General features: G+C 43.2%; 1 protein-coding gene across 4 annotated transcripts in view; it reads left to right on the plus strand.

Moving 5' to 3' along the window:
- Positions 1 to 806: 806 nt before the first annotated feature.
- Positions 807 to 25,755, plus strand: part of acap3a (ArfGAP with coiled-coil, ankyrin repeat and PH domains 3a) — a 95,957-nt gene continuing 71,008 nt past the window's right edge. For all 4 annotated transcript variants that reach the window (XM_041945461.1, XM_041945463.1, XM_041945462.1 and 1 more), the window contains exon 1: positions 807 to 921. In XM_041945461.1, the coding sequence (XP_041801395.1) occupies positions 875 to 921 (47 nt within the window). In that variant the 5' untranslated portion in view covers positions 807 to 874. The remainder of the gene's footprint in view (positions 922 to 25,755) is intronic.

Genomic DNA, 25,755 nt, shown 5'->3' on the forward strand with positions numbered 1-25,755 from the left:
GATTTTAAATACATATTTAAACTAGTCACATTGTACTGTACTGTCCGAAACCTAAAGAAAAAGATTAATATTTTTTTTACATTCAAAGCATATTTTTGTATTGTGTAATTTTTCGAAACTAACATCTGAATTATTCATCGCATCAAAAACTCAGCTGAACTACTGGTCTCTCGGGCAGTACACACATCCTTATTACAAAGCTGATAGAAAAGTAAAATCACTGCGTTGGACAGCTTGAAACAATTGTGTTTCAGTGACACAATATGTGTAATATTCCATAATATGTAAAATACTACAATATCATAGGCCAATCTATATAATGAGAACTTTTACTTTTGGTAATTTTAGTACATCTTGACATTTTAATGATTTTTGGACTTATTTGTAAGTACATTTTTAATGCATGGCTTTGACTTGTAGCAGCTTATTTATACATTGTGGCTACTTTTATGTAAGTAAAAGATTTTAGTACTTCTCCCTTCTCTCGCTGTTTATGTAAATGTAGTGGAGTTATGGTAAAGGTTTTATTTGTAAATACTTCAAAGTAACTACAAACAATAGGTGTCGAATAACTGTAGTGGAGTAAAACGTACTTTTCGCCGTTGAGCGTCTCCCACTAAAAGAAGCTGAATATGCCACACGTCGGTACGTTAGACGTGGCATCTTAAAAGTCCGAGCCTGGCAGGAAGCACCTGAAGGCAGCAGAGGGTTCAGTACTGAGTGAGGCGGATTCGGAGCCTCAGAGCGGGACTGAGGACCGCTGCAGGAGCCGCGCACGGAGGCAGGCTTTCGGTATCGGATATTAGCATTTCTGCTTTACTCGGGACATGAAATCCGTATTTTAAAGGCGTTGAAAACTTTATTCCAGCCCAAGATGACGGTGGATTTTGAAGAATGTATTAAGGATTCACCCCGGTTTAGGTAAGAACACGAAACTCCGAACTGCGCTGAACTGTTGAACGCCTCAATTCTCATACAGCATTTCTGCTGTTTTCGGGTTAATTCTCATTATTTACCGCAGGATTTGAATGAATGCATGCCCATGTGTCTTCTCTGTTACGATGCTTGTTGGACTAAATTGCGACACGTTGTACTAACGTCGCGGTAGGATTAATACCTGGATCCGATCAGTGCGGTCTGGATCACAGAAACAGTCAGATTTATGGTTATTTTTACAGCTTCCACGTCAGTCATGTGTTGCGGTTGGCACGATGATGAGCATTGAGCTGTCACATGGGAGCTGCTGAGATGAAAGTCTCATCTGCTGGTCCTCACGTTGTCAGAGTCTTTCACTGCTTCCCTCCGCGTGTTGCCACAGTTTGGATTGTATCTGCATCCATCTGACATTTCAGGTGATGTTCAGGAGATCATTATAATAAGATGCCAAAGCCTTGATCCAGAGGAGGTGAAGCCACCGGATGGAGGTGATTATAAGAGAATTCCTCACAGCATAAATGCCCAAAGGATGCGGATTCTTTCATTATTCATTCATCAGTTAATCGTCTGCTGTAAAAAATATAATGTCAGAAAAAGTGAATAAATCCCCCCCACAGTTCCCTACAGATGAGGGTGATGTCTTCAAATGTGTATTTGTCTGACCAACAATGAAATCATCTGTAGATTAATTGATTATGAATGAAATAATTTGTTATGTTAGTTGCAGCCCTAAAAACAAAACGATGCTACGATTCAACAGAAAATCAATAGATGATCATAAGGGCAGCAACTAAAGATTACTTTCATCATTGATAAAAAATGCCTGTTATTTTCTTGATTAATCATTTTGGTCTAGGAAATGTGAGAAAATGGTGAAAAATGGCCGTCACCATTTCCTCAGATCAAAGGTGACCTGTTCAAATGTAGCCAGGACACCAGAATGCTCTCTTTTCTTTAACATTAGATGCAGAAAAGCAAAAGCTGGAACCAATGAATTTCTGAGATTTTTGCTTTAAAGAAAAGAGAAACGATGAAAACAGTTGCTGATTAGTTTTCTGTTGGTGGACTAAAAGTCAGCAGATTGAGGCATAGATAGATATACTTTATTTATCCCAAGCTGGGAAATTGCAGAATTGCATCAGCTCTTGTTACAGCAGTGTCACTGATCATTGGATCAGAGGAAACTGAAGGTTTCCCCACACAGCCGGAGCCAAAGCCCCTGACCACCGTCCACCAAAGGTTACATAAATAAGGCAGGAATTTTCTACTAAACCTGGTCCTCTGCCCCCAAAGAGTCAAGAGCCTCCCAGGCAGGGAGGGGAGAGTCAGAGGGGGGATCTTTCACACTTACAGCACCGGTGGAAGATCCTTTACTGAGGTAAAAGCACAGTGTGAGAATTTAACAAGCAAAAGTCCTGCATAAGCTGAACATTTGAATGGGAAAAAAAAGTGAAAAAATGATAAAATCGCTTTAAATCAAATGTTTTTATAAATTGTTTGTATAAATAGTGAAACAGTATTATTTTCTCTTCTACAATCATAAATGAAACAATAATAGTTGAAGATTTGTCCATTTTTATAGACGCCTGTGTCTTTTTTCTAGCACTTTGGGTTCCTGGTAGCTTTATGCTTTGTTGAATCGACGGACTGATATGTCAGACTTAAAGCTGAGTTTGTCCCACATGTGCTGCGAGAACAGTTTAAAATGTGCAAAGACAAAAACAGATGCACAAAAAGTCTGCAAGAATTAGGCAACATGAACCCGGAGTGCAGAGGGAGTCTGGGACTGATTCTGTTATCATGTATGACATTATGAGATGTGATGATACCGATGCATCAGTGTGTGAGCAGCATTTGTAGCTAGTTTTAATTATGTTATATACAATCAGTAAATTTAGTCCCAATCTAGGCATCAGGCAAAGGATCACAAGATAACTCTGAGGGGTCATGTGATGCTACATTTGTCTTCATATTTTGGACTTTTCTTTAATCTTTGCTTTGATGGAAATACTAACCACTCATATAGTATGTCTGAAAGGTAACAAGTAGTTTAGTAGTTTTATTAAAGGGGTCACAAGCTTTTTTAGCTTTAATCTTAAACACTTAATTGTTTTCTACAAGATCATCATATGTCTTTATGTACAATCTTGATCTGAAAAGTAACTGCAGCTGTCAAACAGATGTAGACGAGTAAAAAACACAAATACGTTCCCCAAAACAGCGACTAAAGCCAAGAGTTCGAGTAAATATGCTTTGTCGCTTTCCAACACTGCACTTGCGTTTGCTCTCACAGATGAAATCTCTGCTCCCAAATCAAAGACTTCCAGACTTGGCAACAGCACCTTAATGACTGCCATCTGGGCTGGAGAGCGGCACATCTCAGGAAGCGCTGAGTGAAGGGTATTCGCGCTAGCCGCCTCCTTCCTCGTTTCATATGCTAAGCAGCGAGACGGGCTGCATGCTAAAGAGCCACCTACCCCTTTATTCCCAGCTCTGAGGCGCCTTTTTTTTTCCATGAATGGCTGGAGAAAGTTATCTCTTATCTGGCCGGAGCTGCGAGATGTGGAATGAAAATATGCCTCCTCTTCGTACACTGCACAGATGCGGCCCGAGAGGATCAAACACCCACTCCTACATCCTCCACAGCTCAGTCACTGCGAGCCTCCCTTCAGTTTTCACATCTGCTGCCTGGGATGTTTAAAGGAGACGCCGAAAGAGACAAAGTAAACGCATGTCCTCGCAGCCACTGAAGCCTGTAACAGCGCCTTCAGAGAGCGTTCAGACGGCTCCTTTGTGGAGCTAAAAGCAGCGCAGTGTAGTGTTACGTAACAATCCTGGAGGTGGATGACTGGAAGGAAGCAACAGGCCCAGAGTAGAGGCAAATCCAGGCTTTTCACTGTGAGGACTGGCACGATTGGCTCCGCTTCCTGCACATGCTGTAACATCATGCAGGAAGTCACTTCTGCACAGGTCTCTCTCCCACGTCCCGGCTTCCCTGCTTCAGCTTGAAGCAACGTAGCAGGATCTTCTTCTCTCCTTTAAAATCTGCTGTTTAAGCACTTCTCAGCAGCGTGATGAATCAGGGCCCGGAGATCTCCTGAACAAACTGTGTTCTGTGTTGTGTCTCTATGGATACTCGGACAGATGCGAGGTTGCGACCGGTGACGCTCTCCACATCTGGTTTTGAGGAAGCGGCCTGTAACGATTACGCGGCCACAGCGGCTCGCGTGTTTGTGTTTGCGCCGGCAAAACACAACGTTTGAGCTGTTTTCTCCCCACTGACATGTTAATTTGAGGTCACACTCACATACGGTCGGAGGACGATAACGAGGGGGCTCACTCACGTGGAAACTGGCTGTAGTTCATTTCAAGTGTACATTTTTAAAAAGGCTGAGCTGAGATACACGTCTCCGGTTTTACTGGATTATTCGGATTTGTTGGTGGATCATTATTAGCTTACCTGCCATCAAAACATGCCTTTAAAGGTTTGTTGTTCTATTTCCAACAACACTGATACAACAAGGTGTATTACCTGCAGCGTAGTACTAACTGTGAGCAGGTCTTAGTGAGTCAGGAGTTGTCTGGACCTCTGATTTCTCTCAGAGACTCAAAAGACTTTTTGGAGTCTTGTACATTTATACTATATATTAAAGAGTTTCTCCCAACTCTGCCACTAGCTGCCTTTAGCCTCAGGTCTTCAGGGTGTTTTCTGATTACAGCCCCTGACCCACTATGACTGCCTCTTAATGCTGAGCTGCAGAGGGTATTTCATTCACGCCCTCTTTGCTTTCTGGTGGGATTTTTAGCGCCCTTGTCGGTCTGTTCGTGTGTCCTAACAGTCCTACAGCAGAATATGACTATTGTCCAGGGAGCTTCTTGCTTCCGCTGAGAGACAGACTCTTTTCTCTGTGTCTGAATGGCCTGGGGCAGAGAGCCACGATGATCCTTCCTCCCTTCCCATGTGAACAGCCGGGGGCGGAGAGCTGAGGCGAGGCCGCCTTCACGGTGACGGGTTTGTCATGGAGTCACATAGCAGGGCGGAGAGTCCCGGCAGGCGGGGAATCCAAGGCCAATGACCTGTGGCGCTCGCCGCTCCAGTGTCCCTGTGAGAGAAGGACTGGACGGATGGATTTGTGACACGAAGTCAGATGACTGGCTGACGGGGGTGTATGTCGAATTCCAGGAGACGCCTGCTATGAAGGAATGCAGAGCATCTGGTGTAATGTCTCGCTTTGTGAGAGATGAATTAACTGCAGCTGCTCAGTAGAAGCTTAAGGAAATAATAACACATTAAGTTAGTGAGTTGATCAGTCCATTAATGATGTATTTAGAGCAAGAATGCACACAGACTGAATACTAGAATATGATACATGTATGCAGTCACATATAAACTCAAACTGATATTCAGTCCATGGTGCTATGATCCACTTTCACCTTATTACAGCAGAGAAAAACTCTTCACAGGTAGAAAAACAAATGTTTAACAACTCATTTTGTTGGTTTTGAATTAAAATTACTTTAATTGATTAGCCAATCAGCAGAAATTTTATCAACACCTTGTCTTGGTAATTGACTGAAGCAAAAACATGTCAAACATTACCTGTTTCCAGCTTCTGAATTGTGAGGATTTTCTGCTTTTCTCTGTTTATTATCAGTGTAAACTAAATATCTTTGGGTTTTGGACTGTTGGTCATGATGTCACCTTTGCAACTGTGATGAAGTGCGATTGTATTTTTTTATGTCTTAGTGCAATTGTTTGTCAAAACGATGCATTGATTAGCCAATCATTAATCAGCTTTGAAATGGATCAGTAGCTGCAGCCTTAAAAACAATAAGACTGTTTCATTCTGCTGAAAGTTCATAGATGATAAGACAAAAGGCTGCAACTAAAGATTATTTTCATTATTAATACAAAGGTGATTTACTTAATAGTTTAGGTAAATAAAAGATAGTGAAAAATGGGCATCACAATGTCCTAAACCCAATGTTGACCTCCTCACTGTCTTGTTTTGTCCAACCAACCTGCCATAAATCTTAAAATATCCAGTTTATCATCACATAAGACAAATAAATACAGCAGATCTTTACAACTGAGAAGCTGGAATCAATTACAAATAAGCTCCAAAAGCTCTAAAAATGGCCTCGGAATCAATCATTTAAGCAACATAATTGTGAGAAACATCAACACTGCATGTTTTTCATCATAGTCTGATTCCACCCGAAGTCAGTCGGTGATAGTCCTGAATTATCGCTCGCTCCTTATTGTGCAAGTGAACTGGAAAGTACCGGACTCATTTTGCCTGTGGATTCATTTTTTCGTATTTCAAAATGCACTCTCGCCATCTGTTTCCTTCTCTGTGGGGAAGGAATTTATAGTGGGATTACATTAGCTGACTTCATATTTAATACACTTTGACTGAGAGGACCTTGTTGCCAAGGAGGACCTCGTGTTGGAGTCCGCTCCTGCTCATAAACAACTACAAAGACCTACTATAAGTTCATAATGGTACCCGTACCATCTGAAGCGAGCCCTTAATGCTCGGAGTCATGTTGAATTCCGGTTCTTCTCCCCGGTTTGCAATTGTGACAGACCCGTTCTGGGAGGTTGGAGGATGTTTCGTGAAGATCTGCATCTCCAGCTGCACAGAGCTGGAAGGGATTTCTACCAACCGCGTGGTCTTGTTGCTTCTGCTCCATTTCAGACTGACCTCCTTCCATCCTGAATCTGTGTCAGTGGCCCTTCTGTTCAGCCAAAAGTGCTCCTCCCAAGACTGTGACTTTGGCCAGCTAAGGGTGGGGGGACTCCCCATTATTGTGACTGAAAAAAAAAACACTTTGCTGATAGCGAGCTGGTCTCCATCGCATCCATCTCCTTGTGCAGCAGCCGCCGCTGCTGAGATCTTAATCATTTATAGACATGTTTTGTTGCATATTTGTCTGAGCCACAAACAATGTTACCCATAAAGCCTGTGTCCTGTTTGCCATCGATTTAATGACCTCTGCTTGTGATTTGCGCATTAGACGCATTAAACTCATGCTCTACTGCCACCTCCCCCGCCCTTGTGAGTTTATTCTGCTATTTTAATTTTCATCCGCGTGCTTGATTTAATGATGAGAAAGCTCAGTGGCGCAGGCCTGTGGGCATTTCCACCATCCCGTTAAGGGCATCAGCGAGCTCTGCGCTCAACAACTCCAGGTAATGAAAGTGACGGAGATTAAAGCAGCAGTGTGTAGTTTGATGGCTGCTGCGTCTTAATCAGGGATTGGCCCACATTCGCCTGCTCAAATCCCTGGACGGCAAGGTGTCACACCTGGAGGCTTAACGTCCAATTGGTGTCATCCTGGTGCGAAGGACTGCAAACAGATCTAATGATACGTGGGGCAATATGATTTCTTAATCACGGCGTTGTTGCCCTCCTACGGAGACGGCTCAGCGCCATTAGCTGAAAAGGCTTTCATCTTTGCCAGTTGGAGCCTCGGAGCTCGCCGGGCTCCAAAGCATGTAGGGCAGCTGCTGGAGGGTCGCTGCACATAGAAGATCATTACAGAGCGTTCGAAGGAATATAGACTCAGCTGCAAGTTTATTAGCTACACCTGGTTCATATGAATGCAGGATAACACAACAGCGCTGCAATGAATCCTCCCTTCATGAAAGCTCAGTTTTTGTTGGAAATGGTGTCGATTGCTGCATTCGTTTTAGCTAGGTGTCCTTAATAATGTGCAATAGTGCACCGTGCAAGGCCTTCAGGTGGATTTAGATCACAGTATCTCCTGCTCAGCGTATGATAAGGTGTGCAGGTGATTATTATCCCCTCCAGATTTTCACATGCTAGCTGCCTTCACTCAGATGGCTCAGGGTCATTTTCATAATCAGTGCTGGGTGTAGAGCCACACTACTGGGATTTTTCACATCTATTAAATGTGGCACATTGCATTGTGGGATTGGGATATGGACTCTCTCAATTGTTGGAATTCATGAGGGAACTATATATTGCATAAATATCACACTCAGATTTGGGAAACTCAAATAAAATGAGGGTAAATAGAGTCTGCTTTATAGTAAATGAGGAGTGATGTTGCAGCCTTTACTGTATTTGGGAAACCAATCAATTAAGGGTATCCAACAAATTAAGCATCACCACATCTTTCTACCTGTTGATTGTACCTGTTGATTCTACCTGTCGGGAAGTAAATTTCCAAAGTGAAGTATTTTTGGATGTATACATGGCAGAGCAGGTTCGTGTCACCCATGAGGCCACTGATCATTCTAGTTATTTCATACAGCGATGCAGAAATATATGATCGATATCCAGGAAGCTAATTGATGATTTGTGTAAAAGGAGATTAATCCCTGGTGAAATGCTTTGGGATGCAGAGATGATGTCATCCCTGAGCCTTTTGTGTTGAGGGACGGGGGTTCGCCACATGAGCCCTGGCTGCCCCTCTCATTTCATTTTAATGAATAGCAAGACGTTTCACACACTGCTCACACAAAGAGCATTGAAAAGCAGGGTGCTGCATGCCGAACACTGTGCTAATCTGCTTCTGTCGGACATCCCGAGGGATGACAAAGACCTCGACCAGTCAGCGGACAACCGGCGAGAGTGTGAACGGTTTACTAAGTGCGATGAAATCTAATAGCCGGAGCTCATGGCCGCTGCTGTGCTCAGTTCCTCTTGTCTCTCTTTCAAATCAGCCATCCGGTGTTGCCACAGGTTGCGCATGCTGGGCCGCAGACATTGAATCAGCGCTATGGCAACATCCTGAGCCCTAAATGATGGATGAGTTATAGTAAATTGGCATTAGTATTCCTATCACAACCCATGCCGAGTGAGACCAGCAATGACTAATGCGAGGCAGGGGATTTCAAAAACAAGAGCTGGGCCAGCGAGCGCAGCATCTCACACACCAAGCAGATTTTTAACGCTGATAATCCAAGCCTTTGGTTTTACTTCACAGTGTGCAGGGTGGACGAAATCGCTCACAACTCGGCATTTGTTTTCCCAAGCAGATTGGATTATGGTAATGGAGACCGAACATCTGATCTCAATTCTGTATGGCTGTTGATATCAGATGTCTCATACTGGTTGGAAGAGAAATCTACTTTCCCCTTTATATGTGAGAGAAGGGCTCCAATTTGCCCGGAGATGGGCCTGATCATGTGTTTTGTCAAAGAAACATCTGTAAACATTTTGTGTACCGTAGCATAGCTATCGACAGGTTGCTGGATCATATGCACACCTTCAACCCTTCCTGACCCTGCAGGGACGGAATTAAAGCCTCAGCTGCAACGTGACTCTGGGGAGGGCTGCCGCCGTTTATGCTTTGTGAAATGAACTATAATTCTGAGTTAATATAAATAGTCTGACTAATGTTCCTGGTGGATTACCCGTACTGTCAGATGTTCTGCAGGAAAGGCTCACATAATACACCAGGACAGCAGTGCAGCTCCCTTCCTCCACACTCTAATCAGCAATTATTTATTGCTTTTGCGTCACGTTTATGCTCATTCGCTTTCTGTTGGAGAGTTAGATAGTAAGACTGATCTGTCCGTTGAGTATGAAGCTACAGCTGGTTATCTTAGCTTAGCACAAAGAGTGGAAATGGAAGGAAGTTTCTAGCCTGGCTAAATCCAAAGCTACGAGCCAAACAAGATGTAGCATGTTACTGAGCTTTCGAGCTGCTGCTAGGTGAGTACCTTTGGACAGAGCCAAGCTAGCTTTTTCCAGTGTTTATGCTAAGCTAAGCTAAGTGTCTGTGTGTTCAGACAGAACACAAAGTGAATTTTAGTGGCAGCTGGAATAAACAATTACAAAGCCAATGGAAAGACTCCAGTGCTGGAGATCAATGGCATCCCATCATGATCAGAAAATGTGTCTGGGGCAAACACTGGATTTTTGTTTGTATAACTATCGCTTAACAAATGACAAACTAAATTGAGCGATGACTACAGCGGAGCACGTCTTCCCAGGCTCACTACTCAGTTCGAGACCTACGAAAAATACGACGTGCTAAGATCCAGATCAACGGGGCAGCTAATGCTACATTGCGAACAACAAATCCGTGTTGAAATCGGCAGGACGAGAGCTAGTTAGCTGTTAGCTGTTAGCTGCTAGCACCAGATGGGCAGCACAGTGAGTTTTCGGTTGATGGAGCTAACAGCTAATGGAGCTAGCAGTGCTGAGAGTTTTCGTACAGAGGAACGTAAAGCAGAACGGTTACTGTAAATAACTGTACTGAAGTGATTCAGCTGGAAGTAAAAGTACTTTGGATGCTAATACTTTTAACTCTAGATGATACGTAAGATAAGTTGAGGTGGTTAAAACTGGTTTTGGGATGTTTCCAGTCCTGGACCTGGTTAGATACGAAGAGTCCTACGTACGAGCTCAAAGTGTTCAACTTGAGTGGGAATTTTCCACTCGTCCTGCGACTCTGTGAGTCGGCTTCATAAACATACAGGCAGGAAAACTGAGAGAGACCGGTGGGAAGAACAGAAACAGTTTCTGGTTTTGTTTTTCAGAGGCAGAACTGAATGTGAACACATGGTCTGCTGCGAGCTAGCTCACAGCTGATGCCTGTGCATTTGGTAAAGTGCCTGTTTTGGGGTGACTCGACAAGCACAAACGGTCCAGTAGTCAAATTTGAACTTTATATTTAACAGATTTGAGTGGTATCGATGTTCTCATCTAACTCTCTGCCAGAAAGCGAATAAGCGGATTTTCCAAAAACGTTGAACTGTTGCTTCGACTGCTTTGAGAGTCTGGATTGTTTAAAATGTGTCCTTGCTCAACAGTGCGTGACCTAGAAACATGACACAGAGGTTCAAGCTTTAGGTTTTGAAAATCAGATTAATCTGTATCAGGTTTCCTCATTAGGAGTGCAGCGTGTTTAGCCTGGACCGACCTCTTCGTACATTCAATGCGCTAATTGGAAAATACCCAATTTCCTCAGCGCAGAACGGCTGCATCCCTCCTATCTCGTGGCCCATCTCTCAGCTGTGTTTTTAGACTGTGCCGGAGGAGATTTTCTGTTTTTTAAAAGCCTGCCCTCCAGTCAAAGACAGCATGTGAGGAACTTCCTCTCAGCGGGACGGTGACTGGGCTTGGCTCTTTGGTCGTGACTCTGCGTCATTTGTCAGCAGACACGATGACCTGCATTCGGTCTCGACGCCGTTCTTGAAAAATAAAATAAGCTTGGCACACGGTTGGATCTGTGTGTGACAGGACGAAAAGAACAGAGAGTTATGACTAACAGATTTCAGTGTTTTATGTCGTGTGCCTGAAGCGACTCCCCCTGATGACCAGGCAGCTTGGAAAGTCGTGATCTCGGGGGAGGAAAGTGGCTGGGTCGGTTCCAGGTGTGTCAACATCAGCCCGTGCTGCATGTACAGGAAGTGGAATAAAGTTATTGATAGAAGTGGGGAGTTCAACCATGCAGCGGTGCGGACTATACGTCCGGTACGAAGCCGTTAAATCGCTGGACTCCTCAGGCACTTCGTCCCAGCTCAGTTTTGAAATGCTGAATCACACGTGTACAAGCATCTGTTTTTGATTTGCTCCATCCCTCTCGCTGCCTGCCTCATACTCTCCCTTTCCCTTCCCCTTTTCCGTCCTCCCTGCCTTCCTCTGTGTGCGGGGGCAGGCTTCTGGTCGTGGCTGGGCCAGAACCGGGTCTAGGGACAGGCCAGGAAATGCGTCAGTGCGTTCAGATATTGCAAACAGGTTAAGAGTAAAGGGCAGAGCCCCGGGGAGACGATGGGCGTGAGGAGGTTGCTGACTCCCCCGTTACGACACCCAGCCCTGAGTCACAACATAAATCTCTTAAACACCCTTAAACAACTTCCAGTGTTAATAAAGCACAAATGACTTCCCGCCCCTGCACACAAGAAGATTATTTACAAAGAGACTTCTTTATACCACAACTTTAAAAAATGTTCTATAAGAGACAACGTATGTTTAGAGGTTTTTAGGTTGTGGATGGACAAATATTTTTAGTGCTGAAATTACCTTTCAATTCAATTTAAAGTCAACTGCTTTAATAACAAATTCATCATTTGGGTTCATTTTTCAAGCGATGTTCCAAAGTATTTGATGGGTCCAGGTTCCTGGATGTGAGAATTTGCTGCTCAATCATAGTAAATTCAATATTTTTGGGTTTTGGACTGTTGATCAGGCAAAACAGGACATTACATGGTGTATGATTGGGAGGGGCATTTTCTGCTGCTGTCTACAGACCAAACTTTGAATCAATTACATGAAAAAACACCATCATTTTAATCGACAAGGCAAATAATCACTAGTTGCAGCCCTGTTGTTGGGTGTTGTGATGCTCCATTCATCAGCTTTGGATCTGGGGAACTGTGATGGACGTTTTTCACTTTTTTCTCACTCAACACCAATTAGTCCACATTTTTGACTATTTTCTACTTCTCTTTCTTTAATATAATTTTTAACTGCATATCTTTGTGTTTCGGACTGTTGGTCGGACCAGACAAATGAAACTAACGTTTAGCTGCAGCCTCTGCTTGTCTGCATTTACTAAACAGGCAGATCAGACTGAATTTCACATTCCTCTTCACTCATTGTTTTCTCACTGTTGTTGATGTTTGTTGTGTTTCTCCCTGGAGAACATGGTTTGGTGAAGAGACCAATGAGCCGCGACTCGACTTCATTTTTTCTCTCAAAGCTGTATAATTCTGCTGTTTTCTCTCCTCGCTCTGATTCTGGCAGAACTGCGGCAGCTGCGATTCTCCGGAGAGTCGTTCTCAGTGCTGCGTTTCAGCATTGTTAGCTGAGGACGGGCAGCTAGCCCATGCTTCACTCCGCTGCGCTCTGTCACATCCAGAGTCGGTGTTTTTTCTGCTTTTGTCCTGTTGGATGTCTCTCGCACGGTTTTGTGGGTTTCACTCAGGAAAGCTGGCAGAGAACTATTGTTTTCATGACTTCTCTCCACATTTAACGCTCCCATCTCAGGTTGAGCAACAAAAACTTTGGGTCCCTGTTTTCCCAGCATCCTCCGTGGCTTTGTCTCCTCATTGTGCTTCCGTGCTGATAGTGTCAGGGTCCGGGTAGTTCTCTGCTGGTTGACACCGGATCAACATCCAGGTCCATGGACTGATGGGAAGGGGTCGTAGGTTATGGAGCGGAGCCAGGGAGTGACATCAGCGGCATGTTGCTGACCTCAGACCAGAGGAAACACCTGGGGGAAACCCAGAAGGAAGTGACAGGATCTGTCACCTCTCCTGTTGATGTATGAACAAGCACCAGCTCCACATGCTAATAGAAACCATGACTCTGCTGTGTCACTTTTTGGATCAAATGTAAAACAGAGCAGACTTGCAGTTGAAGTTCTCATGTTTCGAACAAACGCTGCTCAGAACGAAAGGGAAATCGGGCTAATTCACGTGGAAGCTGTCTGTCGCTCGAGCCGCTGTTCCCGCGAGCACCATCTCTCCAGCTTTCAGACAGGAAAGAGCTGAATGCTTCACACGTCTGGTATGCCTTTCTAGTGCAAGCCAAGCTGCATGTTTAGCCCACAAAAATGCCGGGAAGACTCCCAGCTCAGCCTCACCACCGCCGGACACATCACGCTTGTGTGGGGATTTTCACTGAGGGAGCTCAGCTATTTCACTAAAATGTCAGGGTGTTACACTACAGGACTGGCACTCTATTCTGCGCCGCTTTTCGCCCCAGCAGCCTGGTGAGCTGCCCAGAAAAAGGCTGCGAGAAGCGCCGCCGTCTGTAAGCTTTATTGTCTTCCTCCCTTCAATGGAACATTGTCCAGGCCAGTTCTCACAGCCTCCTCTGGATCCTCTGTGTGTGTGTTCCTTCTTACGTCTCCCTCGTCCCGAATATCTTCTTTGACATTTTTGTGTGTTGCCGTCATCTCGGACCACCCTGAGTTAATATAAACCTGCCGAGACCTCTCATGTCCTGACCTTCCTCTGGCCCGTCAGCCCTTCTCCCGTTTACCCCCACTGATCAACAGCGCCCCTACCTCCACCCACTCTACAATGCTGTTGTGACGTCGGACACATCCTCTTGCATCCTTTGTAAAATAAACACCCGATTTGAGACTGTCCACTCACGCCTGTTTGCCTCGTGGTGGTGCACAGGAAGCCCCCGCAGACTCATTCAGTTCTTAACAGAGGAGTGGTGTAAAAGCTACTGAAAGGGTTAATCTGTGTCACATTTCCTCTACATGACCGTCTTTGTTGGCTCAGCGTCTGAAGTGCCATTTCCCCGTGGGCTGTGGTGGCCTAATTGTGCACCCCCCCCCCCCCCCCCACCATAGCTGATGGGGGGATGGATGGAGGTGGCACTGCATTATGTATGGCGACGACACCCAGCTGGTTTGTCAGAAAGCCTAATTGCATCCGATATTAAAGACCTTCTCCATGTCATGTGCCAAATGTGACAATACAGGAAACTGAAAGAAGAAATGATCTGTCCTCCATCCAAAGACCTACACGAGGGCTTTAGGGTCATTAAATCAGCATTGTTTATATTAGCCTCGCTAGCAGCAAGGCTGCTTAGCCTCGCTAGCAGCAAGGCTAAGCAAACTTGGTCCGCCGAATTGGTCCAGATAAAGTATGTCAATGACTATTGGATGCAAAATTTGTACAGACTTTCATGGTCTCCAGCAGAGCTGCAAAAATAAGTTGATTAATCAATTAGTCGACCAAAAAAGAAAATTGATGGCAACTATTCTGCTAATCGATTAATCGCTTCAGTCATTCATTTAAGCAAAAATGTCAAACATTTGCTGGTTCCAGCTTCTTAAATGTAATAATTTGCTGCTTTTCTTTGTTATTTATGACAGTAAATAAAGAGTCTTTGGGTTTTGGACTGTTGGTTGGACGAAAGAGAAACTTTAGACGTCACTTTGTCACAGGTTCCCCAGAGGATGAATTTGAATAACTTGACTTTTCATGCAGCTCCATCATCAGGTCAAAGTTTCAATTAGTCCAAGATTTACAGTTTATGACCACAAACCTGCAGAACTAACAACATTCCCATCAGACTCACAGCTGTTCACTGTTTTGTGCTTTTCTGCAAATGTTAGCATCTTAACATGCTAAGCTGTTGAACATAATAAACATTACACCTTGTAGCAGTAAGGTGTCCTGTTAGAATTATATGCTCACTTTAACAATGCTAACATGCTGATGTTTAGCATATTAGCCTTGTTATTGTGAGTATGTTACCATGGTAATGCTAGCTTTTAGCTCAAAGCACTGCTGTGTCTAACATGTCATATAGGATTGATGATTCCCATTCTGACGACATGTAGGCGGGTGTTTGATTACAAAGTTGGTCTATTAGTGTTAGAATACTTTGCAGTGACCACGTTATGCCACATCCTCCAGATTTAGGTAGCACAGTATTTTCAAATTTAATATGAAATCAGCATCTTTTCTCCTTAGATAAGTATTTTTTTCATTTTTATCACTTCTTAAAGCTTTTTTCCAGTCACTATAATGCTTAATTTGCTTAATTCGCTCAACTTTTCGCAGCATTATTCTGAAAAACAAACTCAATTATGCCTGAAAATAACGTGACTTCTGGCTGTGTGACATGGAGAATTTAAGTGATATTTGAAACAAGAAGTTATTTCCATTATTGATTAATTACCTGATGTGTTTCAAATATGTTGAATTTACAAAAATATGAAACCTAAAGCAGCAACCGACTCCTCACATCGACAGAGCTTTAACCTGCAAGAATTTGCACTTGATAAATGCCTTAGATCTTCATTTACTGTCAGAAATAATATCAGTTAATCCTCGTTGTTTATTGAGTAATTGAATCGTCCACTAATTGGTTCAGTACTTTAAATGTTAAGCAGCTTCCAGGTTCTCAGTCTGAGCAACCCACCGTAGCTCGAGAAGAGCAGAAAGATACTGTGGTATGTTTAAAAAAACAATAATTTGAATGTGATGTTTGGTCAGGTCTAGTTACAGACTGTTGCATCACACCAGCAGCGGTTTTTCCTCACTGATGTTTTAGCCATTAAAGACGCGAGAGTGAAAGCAGGATTGTTGTTTCTTCCTGTTGCTCGTATCAAAGTGGGAGTTGTTGTTTATGGGATTTCCAGAATGACTTCACCGCTGACCCACAACAACCCAAGGTCACGCAGGACCTGCTGGCCACATTCCCATTCATTGTCCCTTTTTTCAGCTGCATTCCAGCTCAGCTTCCAAGAACTGCGCTGTCAGCAGGAAGTTCAACACATGGCTGCTTCCAAGTTCACTGTAAATACTGTATGCTGAAATCGATGGGTGTGTTTATGAAAACCCAATCTGCCTCATCCTCTCTGAGTTTATTGTTGCATTATACACAGTAGATTTAGCTCTTTGTCTGGACTGAGTGTCATCCGTCACTGCTAACTGATCTCTATAATCTCCTGTGCTGTGGTTGTAGTGTTCAGTACAGACTGGGGATGTATTAGCAGCTAATAGAGTCCCAACCACAAAGCTCCAGAGGCTTTTGGAGGCATAAATGGTGTGTGGAAAACTGCTAAACGAACAAACCACATTAAATCTATCCTTCAAGACAGAATTTAATTCACAGTTTTAGGAAATAGCATCTACTGTCTACTGTCTGATGCCAGATTCTTCTGACTTGTTAACAGAGTTCATAACGGTTACAGAGTCCATGGTGAAAGTTAGAAAATGTGTACATACTGCCTATGGAATAGCTGAGCGTGCTCCCAATAAAGTTTCAACTCTTTGTAGAGATTTGTTTTTAAAATAGCGCTGGCCATCATTGATTAATGTGATGATTATTTATGTCAGGCATGTCAAACTCATTCCATAAAGGGCCGTGTGGCTGCAGGTTTTCATTCCAACCAAGGAGGAGCACACCTGGCTGGAATCAATTAATCAGCTGATCTCAGTCTTCAGGCCTGGTGTGCTCCTCCTTGGTTGAAATGAAAACCTGCAGCCACACGGCCCTTTATGGAATGAGTTTGACATGCCTGATTTATGTGTCAGGATATATGATTTACAATGATGTAAGACAGAAGCTGAAACCAGAGAAAAATGGTCATTTTTCATAACAGTGATCAGAACTGTTCTTTTGTAATGTATTGTGGATATACAAATAATCATTTCAGCATTGTTTTTGAAAATCAATCTGGGATGGGTGGCACTGGTTCAACTTAATATGACGAAATAAAACATTTTATATATTCACACATTAAAAAACATTATGTAATCAAACAGATGTTCACTGCATTGAACTGCTTCGTAATGTTAACGTTGTAAATGGTCATGCAATACTGCAGGTTTTAGCATTGAATTATGTATTGTGCATTAGTTAGGGACTATTTTTAGTTGGGGATTAATGCACATTTGGTGTATGAGTAAGTATTTACAGCAGCAGGATGGTGAATGCTGGATACACAGACAAGTGGCAGTAAGAAATATATAGAATTATCACCTTTTCTTGAAAATGTTGCATTAAATTAAACTTTCATATAAAGCTGCATAAAATGTTTTACATCCCTTTTAATCATGCAGTTCGGTTTGCATTGCAGAATAGCCGAAGAGGCTGTGAAAAGATGTTTCCTGCAAAGGTGACGGGAACATCAATAATCTGTTGTGTGATGATGTCTGATGTTTTTTTTCCCTCGATAAAAGATGTGAAGTTGCTTTTAGACACTTTGTGTTTGTCTTCAGTACTGAAATCCATCCAGCTGTCTGACTGCAGAATGAAAGGCGATATTGTGCAGAAGACGTCTGTTCCACAGCTGACCCGCAGTTAAAGCTTTGAAATATTAGTGGAAAGGCTGACACAGGAAAGAAAACCCTCGCACACCCACCTCTGATGCAGCAGAAGAGAAACCTTCTGCCATGACATTACGGGCATTCGGCTTTAGGATTGTGGCGTTTCAGGCTCGTGCTTTCTCTTTCATATTTTTGACGCAAGCAGAAATAGTTCTGCTTCAAAACTCAGCTAATAACTCTGGCTTTACTTATGTGCCCTTAAATCAATCTGTCTGCTAGAAGCTAAAATTAGATAATCCAGATGTTCTGCCATTTGTCTGATGCACAAATCCCCGAGCCAGACGAGTTATAAATGGAAACAGTGTCATTTTCGTTATTTTAGACGTTAAAGAAAATCTCAGCGGATGACTTCAATGAGAGGAAAGCAGCGGTGCTTGTCACACTTGCATATTTTGCACTTGAAATGGCCTTTTATCATCGACTGATATCTTTAAACTCATGATAGGATGTTTGCTTTGTTCCAAATCATGTGGATCTCTTGGCCTTGCAGTAGATGGCTGCGTCTTCTTGCCGTCTTGGTGGATCTGCTGATCTGAGTTTGAACAGGCTGCATTTCAAAAAGAGCGTGAAAGGCCACTTCAGCTGCTGTTGCTGGTCAGCAGCAGCTTGTCTCTCATCTCTGTGGCTGTGCAGCAAGCAGGGGGGAGATAGTTTTTATCTTTTGGCAGGCTAACCCGCTTCGTGTCTGCGTGTACCTCTGTGCTGCCTGAGCCTGGAGTGTGATCAGACGGGCTTGTTCCCCGGGGGGCAGGGTCACTCTCACGGGGTCGCCGCGGGGTCAGGAGTCAGGATTTGGCAGCCAGTATCTACTGTATGTGTGCATGAGCGAGTGAGGTGTGAAAGAGCTGCTGGTACATTAACTTTTGGCGAGGAATGGGATGCACTGGTTTGTGAGCGATTACATCATCTGAATAGCTTTTTAGCCACGTTAGCGGCTGTTGGTTGGTCAGCAGACTGAAATATCTCAACAACTATTAAATGGATGAACATGAGCCTCAGCTGTACTTTGTGTTCGCTTGTTAGCAAATGTTAGCACCCTAGCATGCTAAACTAAGATGGTGCACATGATGAACATTACCCCTGCTTAACAGCTATATGTTAGTATTATCATTGTTAGCATGTTAGCATGCTAATATTACCATATAGCTCAAAACAGAGAAACAAAAAAACAACACTGATTTTGTAACTTTCAAAAAGAGCCTTGCCTTCTGTGTCCCCCTGTTTCCAGTCTTTATGCTAAGCTAAGCTAGCCTCCTGGCAGTGGTTGTCTCATATGTAGCGGACAGATATGAGAGTGTCATCGCTCTACTCGTGTAAACTTCAGCACGAAAGCGAATACAGGTATTTCCCAAAATGCTATCCAACGACTAGCTTCACAGAGCTGCTTGCAGGACTGTAGTGTTAGCCTTGTTCTGTTTTCTGTCATTAAGAGTTAAATAGTTCAGCATTTTGGGAAATAGACTTTGAGAAAACTTTCTGTCTGTATGATAAATATGTAATTCCAGCCAGCAGCTGGTTAGCTTAGCTTAAAATAAAGACTGCAAATTGAAGCTAGCCTGACTGTTCAAAGTAATAAACTCGCCTACTAGCATCTCGAAGGCTAACTAATTATTACTAGTTACTAGTTATGTCTTTTTTGTTTATTTTAAGGAATAAACTAGCTTTAGATGTGCTGATTGGTGGATTTTGTTATCTTCAGACAGAACCTGGCTAGCCCGTATACAGTCTTTAAGCTAAGCTAAGCTAACCAGCTGCTAGTTGTTTCTTTACATTGAATGGAGAGATATGAAAGTGGTATCAATCCACTCATTTTACTCTTGGCAAGAAAGCTCATGAGTGTGTTTTCCAAAATGTCAACTCTTGTGTTGAAATAAAAGCCTGAATCAGGCTTTTTCCTTCCGTCTGCGAGCAGCCCTGGCAGGAGTTTTGCAGGACTAAGCTTGGCTGCAGAAGTCTTGTTTGATTTGAATGTTTCTGCTGAAGAATGTCTCTCTGTTCTCTTCGTGTGCACATTTAGAAGATGGGATTCGTCTGCTCAGATTAAGCGGGAATGTTATCCCCAGCTCAGGGACTGCCTGCCTGGCTGAAAATATGCACACATGTTGTTCAAGGTCCAGCAAGACACTGACTGCCTGATACAGGAGGAGGGTTTGCAACAGCAGAGAGAATATTTGATGAAAGCTTTGAAAGCTCTTCTTTCTGTGTGACAAACATTTTGAAAAGTCAGATGTGTTGCAGTCTTTTCTTAAAGGGGCATTCAACCAATTATACACATGAAGATCAGTTTCCTCATTACGAGCTGTATAATGTCTTCTGAGGCTTTTCCGAGAGATTTCTACAGTCTGAGAAAATTACCCCAATGACATCGTAGTGATGTCATCAGGGCTATCTCGACCTTAACAGAAAGCCGGTATCACAAACTGAGGGTATGGAGATGTGGACGATGGGAGAATGGGAGTCTAATGAAAAATCCTGTTGAGCTGCATTATGGGAAATGCAGAATCAATAATTTTTGGATCATGCTACAGCTGCATCACTTTGACCATTTAAATCTGTTTGTTGTTGCTCCCTCAACTTTTCAGAAGTCAAGAGCTAAATTGCATGAGTACCCCTTTTAAAGTTGTGTAATTTATTGGTGGGAAAATTTGACTTTAATTTCAAACAACTGATTTACAGTCAATATACAGCTCCTATCCTCTGCCACACATGTGACACAGCGTCGGCTCATGCAGGACCTCACAGCCCCTTTATATAAATAATACAAGTGTTGTTTTAACCAGGGTTTATATTTGTTTGCCAATATATTAGACTAATATTGGACCTTTATTATATATAAGATGTTGTCAAGGCATGCAGTTGCTCTTCTGATATGATTGAGGGTCTTCTTTGACCACAGCAGTCAGTAAAACCAGCAGTAAAATTTATTGTCTTTTTTTTTTTTTTTTGTTGACTTTTTCTTTTCGCTTGGTTTTGCTGGACAGTTAAAGTGTCCAGTTTAGACCTAAGTGTCATTTCAAAGTAGAAAGCTACAGGGGAGACACTGAGCATTTGTAATTTCTGGCATAGGAACAGTTATATGTATATAAAGATATTTAACACTGGCATTAATCACTCAGTCCTTTTGGTGTTGGCCTTCAACATCACTCATTAGTTAAGCCTTTAGTTTAAACACTTGAAATATGTATTTCAAGAACTGCTTCTGTTTGTGGCTTCGCTGCATAAAACAAACACCAAATGTGTTTTTGACTTTGTTTTTTTTGTGTGTTTTTGGGATGATTTCAAGCCCTCGGGCTGCTCCTTCCCTCGGGATTTATGTGCTGCGGTCTGCGGCGCGCACTGAAGCACCACACGGCCAACCCATGAGCATGCAGGAGGGAGAGCTGGCAGGGGTGTGGCAGCGGCCTGCGGAGGGGGAGGAGGTGTTAGAGAGCAGACAGGCAAAAGTTCACCCACAGCGGGCGGACTGGTCATCTAAGGTGGAGCGCTCAACCCGCCGCCAGACTAGATATCTCCTCCAGTTAGAAAAAACATGGGGAGTGTTGATGTTGGAGAGGCTGCGTGCAGTCAGGAGAGACGAATATCTCTTCTCAGACGGACTCAAGTTCCCCCTTTTCCTGCAGTAAGACTCCTCTACCTCCTCTCCCCCCGGCCTTTCGGTCTCCTTTTCTATTTTTCCCCTCCTTTTCTTTCCAGTCCAGACAACTCTCCGGATGAGAGATGTTCTCATGGCGCCATGTTGAGGACTGACACTTTGCTGACTTCACTGTCATTATGTAAAATGTGGTCCAAACACTTTACAGACTGGGGAGTTGTTGGTCACGTGGGCTGCCTATAGGCATTATGGGTGCACTTGGTTCACCTGTGACGACCGTCCTCTCCCTCTGAGATGACGGCGACAGAATGATAGACGACCACCCTGCATCAGTTTTATCCGAACCCAGTGATGAGTCCTGTATCGCAAAGCTCTGCCTCTCTCTGGGGCTAATTATCTGAGATTATTATTTTTCTCATTAAAGGAAACAGTTTGTTCTGTAATAATGTGATTATCAGCTGCAGTAATGGAATAAAATACGTTGAAATGCAGATATTATCATCATTCATTGTGTACTTCAATGGAAAAACTGTCCCTCTGTCAGCCTGGAACACCTAAGTTACTCTGTTCTACTATGTCTTTACTGCTCTGTGGCACTCACTTGGCACTTTGTTTTGTCCCAGTCAGGATCTTGTAGGAATAATGACTCCCTTTTTTTTCAGTGATCTGATCATCAGTAGTCGGGCTGCTCACAAGTTTTGATTTGACACCATCAAGTTGACACAAGCTAGCACAAGTTAGCAATGCTGACACCAGAAATCCTGAATTAATCCCAAACATATGTGATTGTCTAACCTCGCTTTAATACCATCCAGTGCAAACATCGACTCTGAGTCTGCAGCTTTATTATTCAGTTTCCTGTTACATGGTAACAAAGACCAAAGACTGAACCAGTGAAATGCACGAGTGACTAAAATGCTTGAAAATTGTCGGCTGCAAAAATGAAGCGTGCTCTGCATCTATTTTGGGACACCTCATCTAATCCGATTTGCATTTCAGTGGCTCCTCGTCGCATGCAACAACAAAACTGTGCAGAATTATTTTCATTGAGTTAATTTAAACTGCATCATTCTATTTTATGCCTTTGTGGTTGACAGCAGATCCAGTATGTCTGAGCCTCATATGAGTGTAGTTACGTTGGGTGTTTTTATAACTTTTCATGCTGTTCTGCTCGTGGTCTTCCTGATCCTCCGTCTTTGTCTCTGATTTACGAGACCTTTCGTTGTTGTGAGCGAGGGTACACGTATGCCCTTCTGCTAAAATAGACCCAGTGTGTTGTTTGAGGGCTTTTCTACGTGGACGAGCGCGGTCAGGTGGCAGTTAGGCCAGTCACTGTGGATTTAGTCACTGCCTCAGTAAGGGCCCTCAGGGCAGCGTGGGGTTTGGCTTTCATCCTGACAGATTTAGATGGCACAGCATCGGGCACACGCTCTAGTGTTCAGAGAATCAGTGAAGTAAAGCAGATTTTAGTTTTGTCTGGTTTAATGGTGAAAGGATTCTGCTTTTTTATCCCTCCAAATTTGATTTGTGGGTTCTGTTTTTGCTGTTTTATTCATGACTGCCTCATGTACCACACGATTAATGCTTTTGATGACAAAAGCAGCGGGTCTGTTCTCTTACGCATGTGAAGTAGAGCCTCAACTAATGATTATCTTCATTTTTCATTAATTTGACTGTTGGTCAGACAAAACAAGACATTTTAAGGCTTCACCACTGGCTTCAGTCACTTGTGATGGGTGTTTTTCATTGCTTGATGACCTTCTGTAGACCAAATGATTAATCAGTTAAACTAGATAATCTAGATAATAATCTATTGTAAAATAGTACTGGAAAATACCTATTATTAGTTAGGTTCAATCATTTTTTGCAGTTCTGGACATTATTATTATTACCAATGACAAAAGTAGCAGGTCTGTTCATTTCTGTTTTGTTTTTTTTATAGGATGAATGCAAGGAATGATTATTGTCTTCAGTCAATTCCTTTTTTTTTGCATTTACTTGTCAACATGTGTAAAAAAAAATGGTGTAAAAGCTCATCACAAATTCCCGACATCTTCAAATTTATTTTCTTTATTCAACCAGCTTCATAATTGAGAAGCTAGAACGTTAAATAAATGACTTGAAATGATTAATCACTCATCAATGTTGCAGTGGATTAATTTTCTGCAGATGATTTATTGATTCAACACTCGTGTGAAACCGTGTGAGGGCGTAGCTTCGACGGTCTCGTCCTCTCCTGAACTCAACGGCAGACAGCGTCTTTACAGACTCGGCGGAGGTCAGACACACGAGGCCCCTGTGAGGAAATAGTTTGGTGGGAGTGTTGGTGGTCTCTTGTATTGAGTCCACTGAATGAGTGGGTGGGCTGGGAGGGTCGTCTGTCTGCCAGGGTGGATGAATGTTGCCGTAGAAACGGGGCTCGGTGAATGGCTGCCACTCAGCTGTTTGGCTATACACAAGTATTTGGCACAGTAGGCAATCAGAAAGGGGGGATGGTGAGCACGAACCTCCACATGTAGATGAGCAAGCAGGCCTTGATATGAATACTGGCATAACTGATGCGAGCACCTGTCCTGAGACATACATGTTAACTCTGTGATGGATACCACACATCCAGTACATGCATCTAAATGTACGCTTTCAGCGACGGCTTAATGCTCGGGCCTCCAGCACGTTGTAATCGAAGCATAAATGAGTTGCCGCAGCAGACATGTCACTTCTGAGAAGCCATTAGTGCAGAAGTGCGCTGTTGAAGAGAGTTTGAGGTTAATGCAGCGACAGCAGTGCACTCGATATAGTCTGGTGCAGAAATGTGAAGAGTGTTTACAGTGCGGCTGAGCTCTCTCAGAACAGAAAGCAGGCCTGTTTAAGTATGAGGAACACATCTAAGCTTTCAAGTGGAAATGAAATCCTGGGCTTATGGAACAATAGTCAGGGCTTTGAACACATGTTGGCGAGGGTATTACTGGAGACATTTGAACTCCTTCTGCACCTTGAATGCATTAGGATTGGGTTTCAACGGATTATGGGGCATTGTATTTCTTAAATTATTAGGATGATGATGTAAATATGACGGCAACTGGATGAGTGCAAGTTTTTCTGGAGGTCACAAGATCTAGGTTAAGGATGGCAAAATGGGCTGTTTACATTCTGAATGTGTACCAGTTGTCGACTATCTGCTAAGCCCCACCCACCTTAGTTACTGTTGCTATGCATGCCAAGCTTTATGTAGTTTACAGTGATAATGTTGGCACATTTACCACTTGAAATTCTTAGTTTTTGAACTATAATTAGCTATAATTAGCTAACAAATTTAGCTAAACATAGCATCATGATACTTGAAAATGCTGGTGACATTTTCCAGTTTCCAGCTAACTCGTTTTAAAACAGGAATCCTGTATAATCTTAAATATGCACTTGATGCCTACATGAATGATGTCAGTGCTAAAAGACTGAAGCTAAAGCTAACAGGTGTCAGACCAAAAAGTCAGCTAATGGTCCACACAGAAGCAATAAAGAGAAGCAGCATTCCTGTATTGTAGCGTAGAGCTAGTGTGTCCTCTAAGCATGATAAGGAAAAATGTGAGCTCAGACTGTTGAGCTAGTTTGCTTGCTAAACTTTCCCAAATCCAATATAGAGCAAGACATAGCTGCTAACATTAGCTTAAACTCACATGTGGCTTCCAGGCTTCCACAAGGTAGGGAAATACTACTGCGCACAGTGGATGTGCTAGTTGTTAGCAGGAATTTTGTTGAACACATAAGGTCACCCCACAAGCTAATGTGGTGAGTTAATGATACACTTTTTCCTTGAAAATAATGTTGCAATAGGTAAGCTAGTTAGCCGGATATGCTAAAGATTGCACAGTTTTTAATCTTACGCTTTTGCCGTTCAGGGAAGAGTTGGCACACAGGTAAGAAATATTTGAGTGATCAGCTGCTGCTCTGAAAATCAACTGGGTAGGATTGTTTTTGAGTGCTTGGCATTGCATTGTTAGTGATGCCTCCTTGACCCTTCATTATTTCATGTAGAGGTCTGGAGGAGGAGGAGGAGGTGGGGAGGAGAGGTGGCCAGGGCGGGGGTCTGTAGGAGCCATGCAGCTAAGAATAGCCCGAGCTTCTGCTCAACGTAGCTGAAGGGAATAAGCTCAGGGATCCCACCCTCCTCTGATCAGCCATTCATCCCTGCAATCCAGTCTCAATTAGGACACCAAAGCAATCAATATTATAACAAAATGCTGCCATTTCTCTAGACAGGAAGTGGCTTTGTCACAATGGGGCCCTCAGACAGACAGGGCCGCCCCGTCTCCAACCCCTTGGTTCCCCCTCCTCCGCACCACCTCCTGTGCCCTCTCTAGCCCCCACACACTCTGCTCAAACCTTCTGTGGCAGGTTTTGAATTAAGATCTACAGGCGAGATGAAAGAGATTAAAGATGC

The sequence above is a fragment of the Chelmon rostratus genome, chromosome 10 (assembly GCF_017976325.1).
Source record: "Chelmon rostratus isolate fCheRos1 chromosome 10, fCheRos1.pri, whole genome shotgun sequence".
NCBI lineage: Eukaryota > Metazoa > Chordata > Actinopteri > Chaetodontiformes > Chaetodontidae > Chelmon > Chelmon rostratus.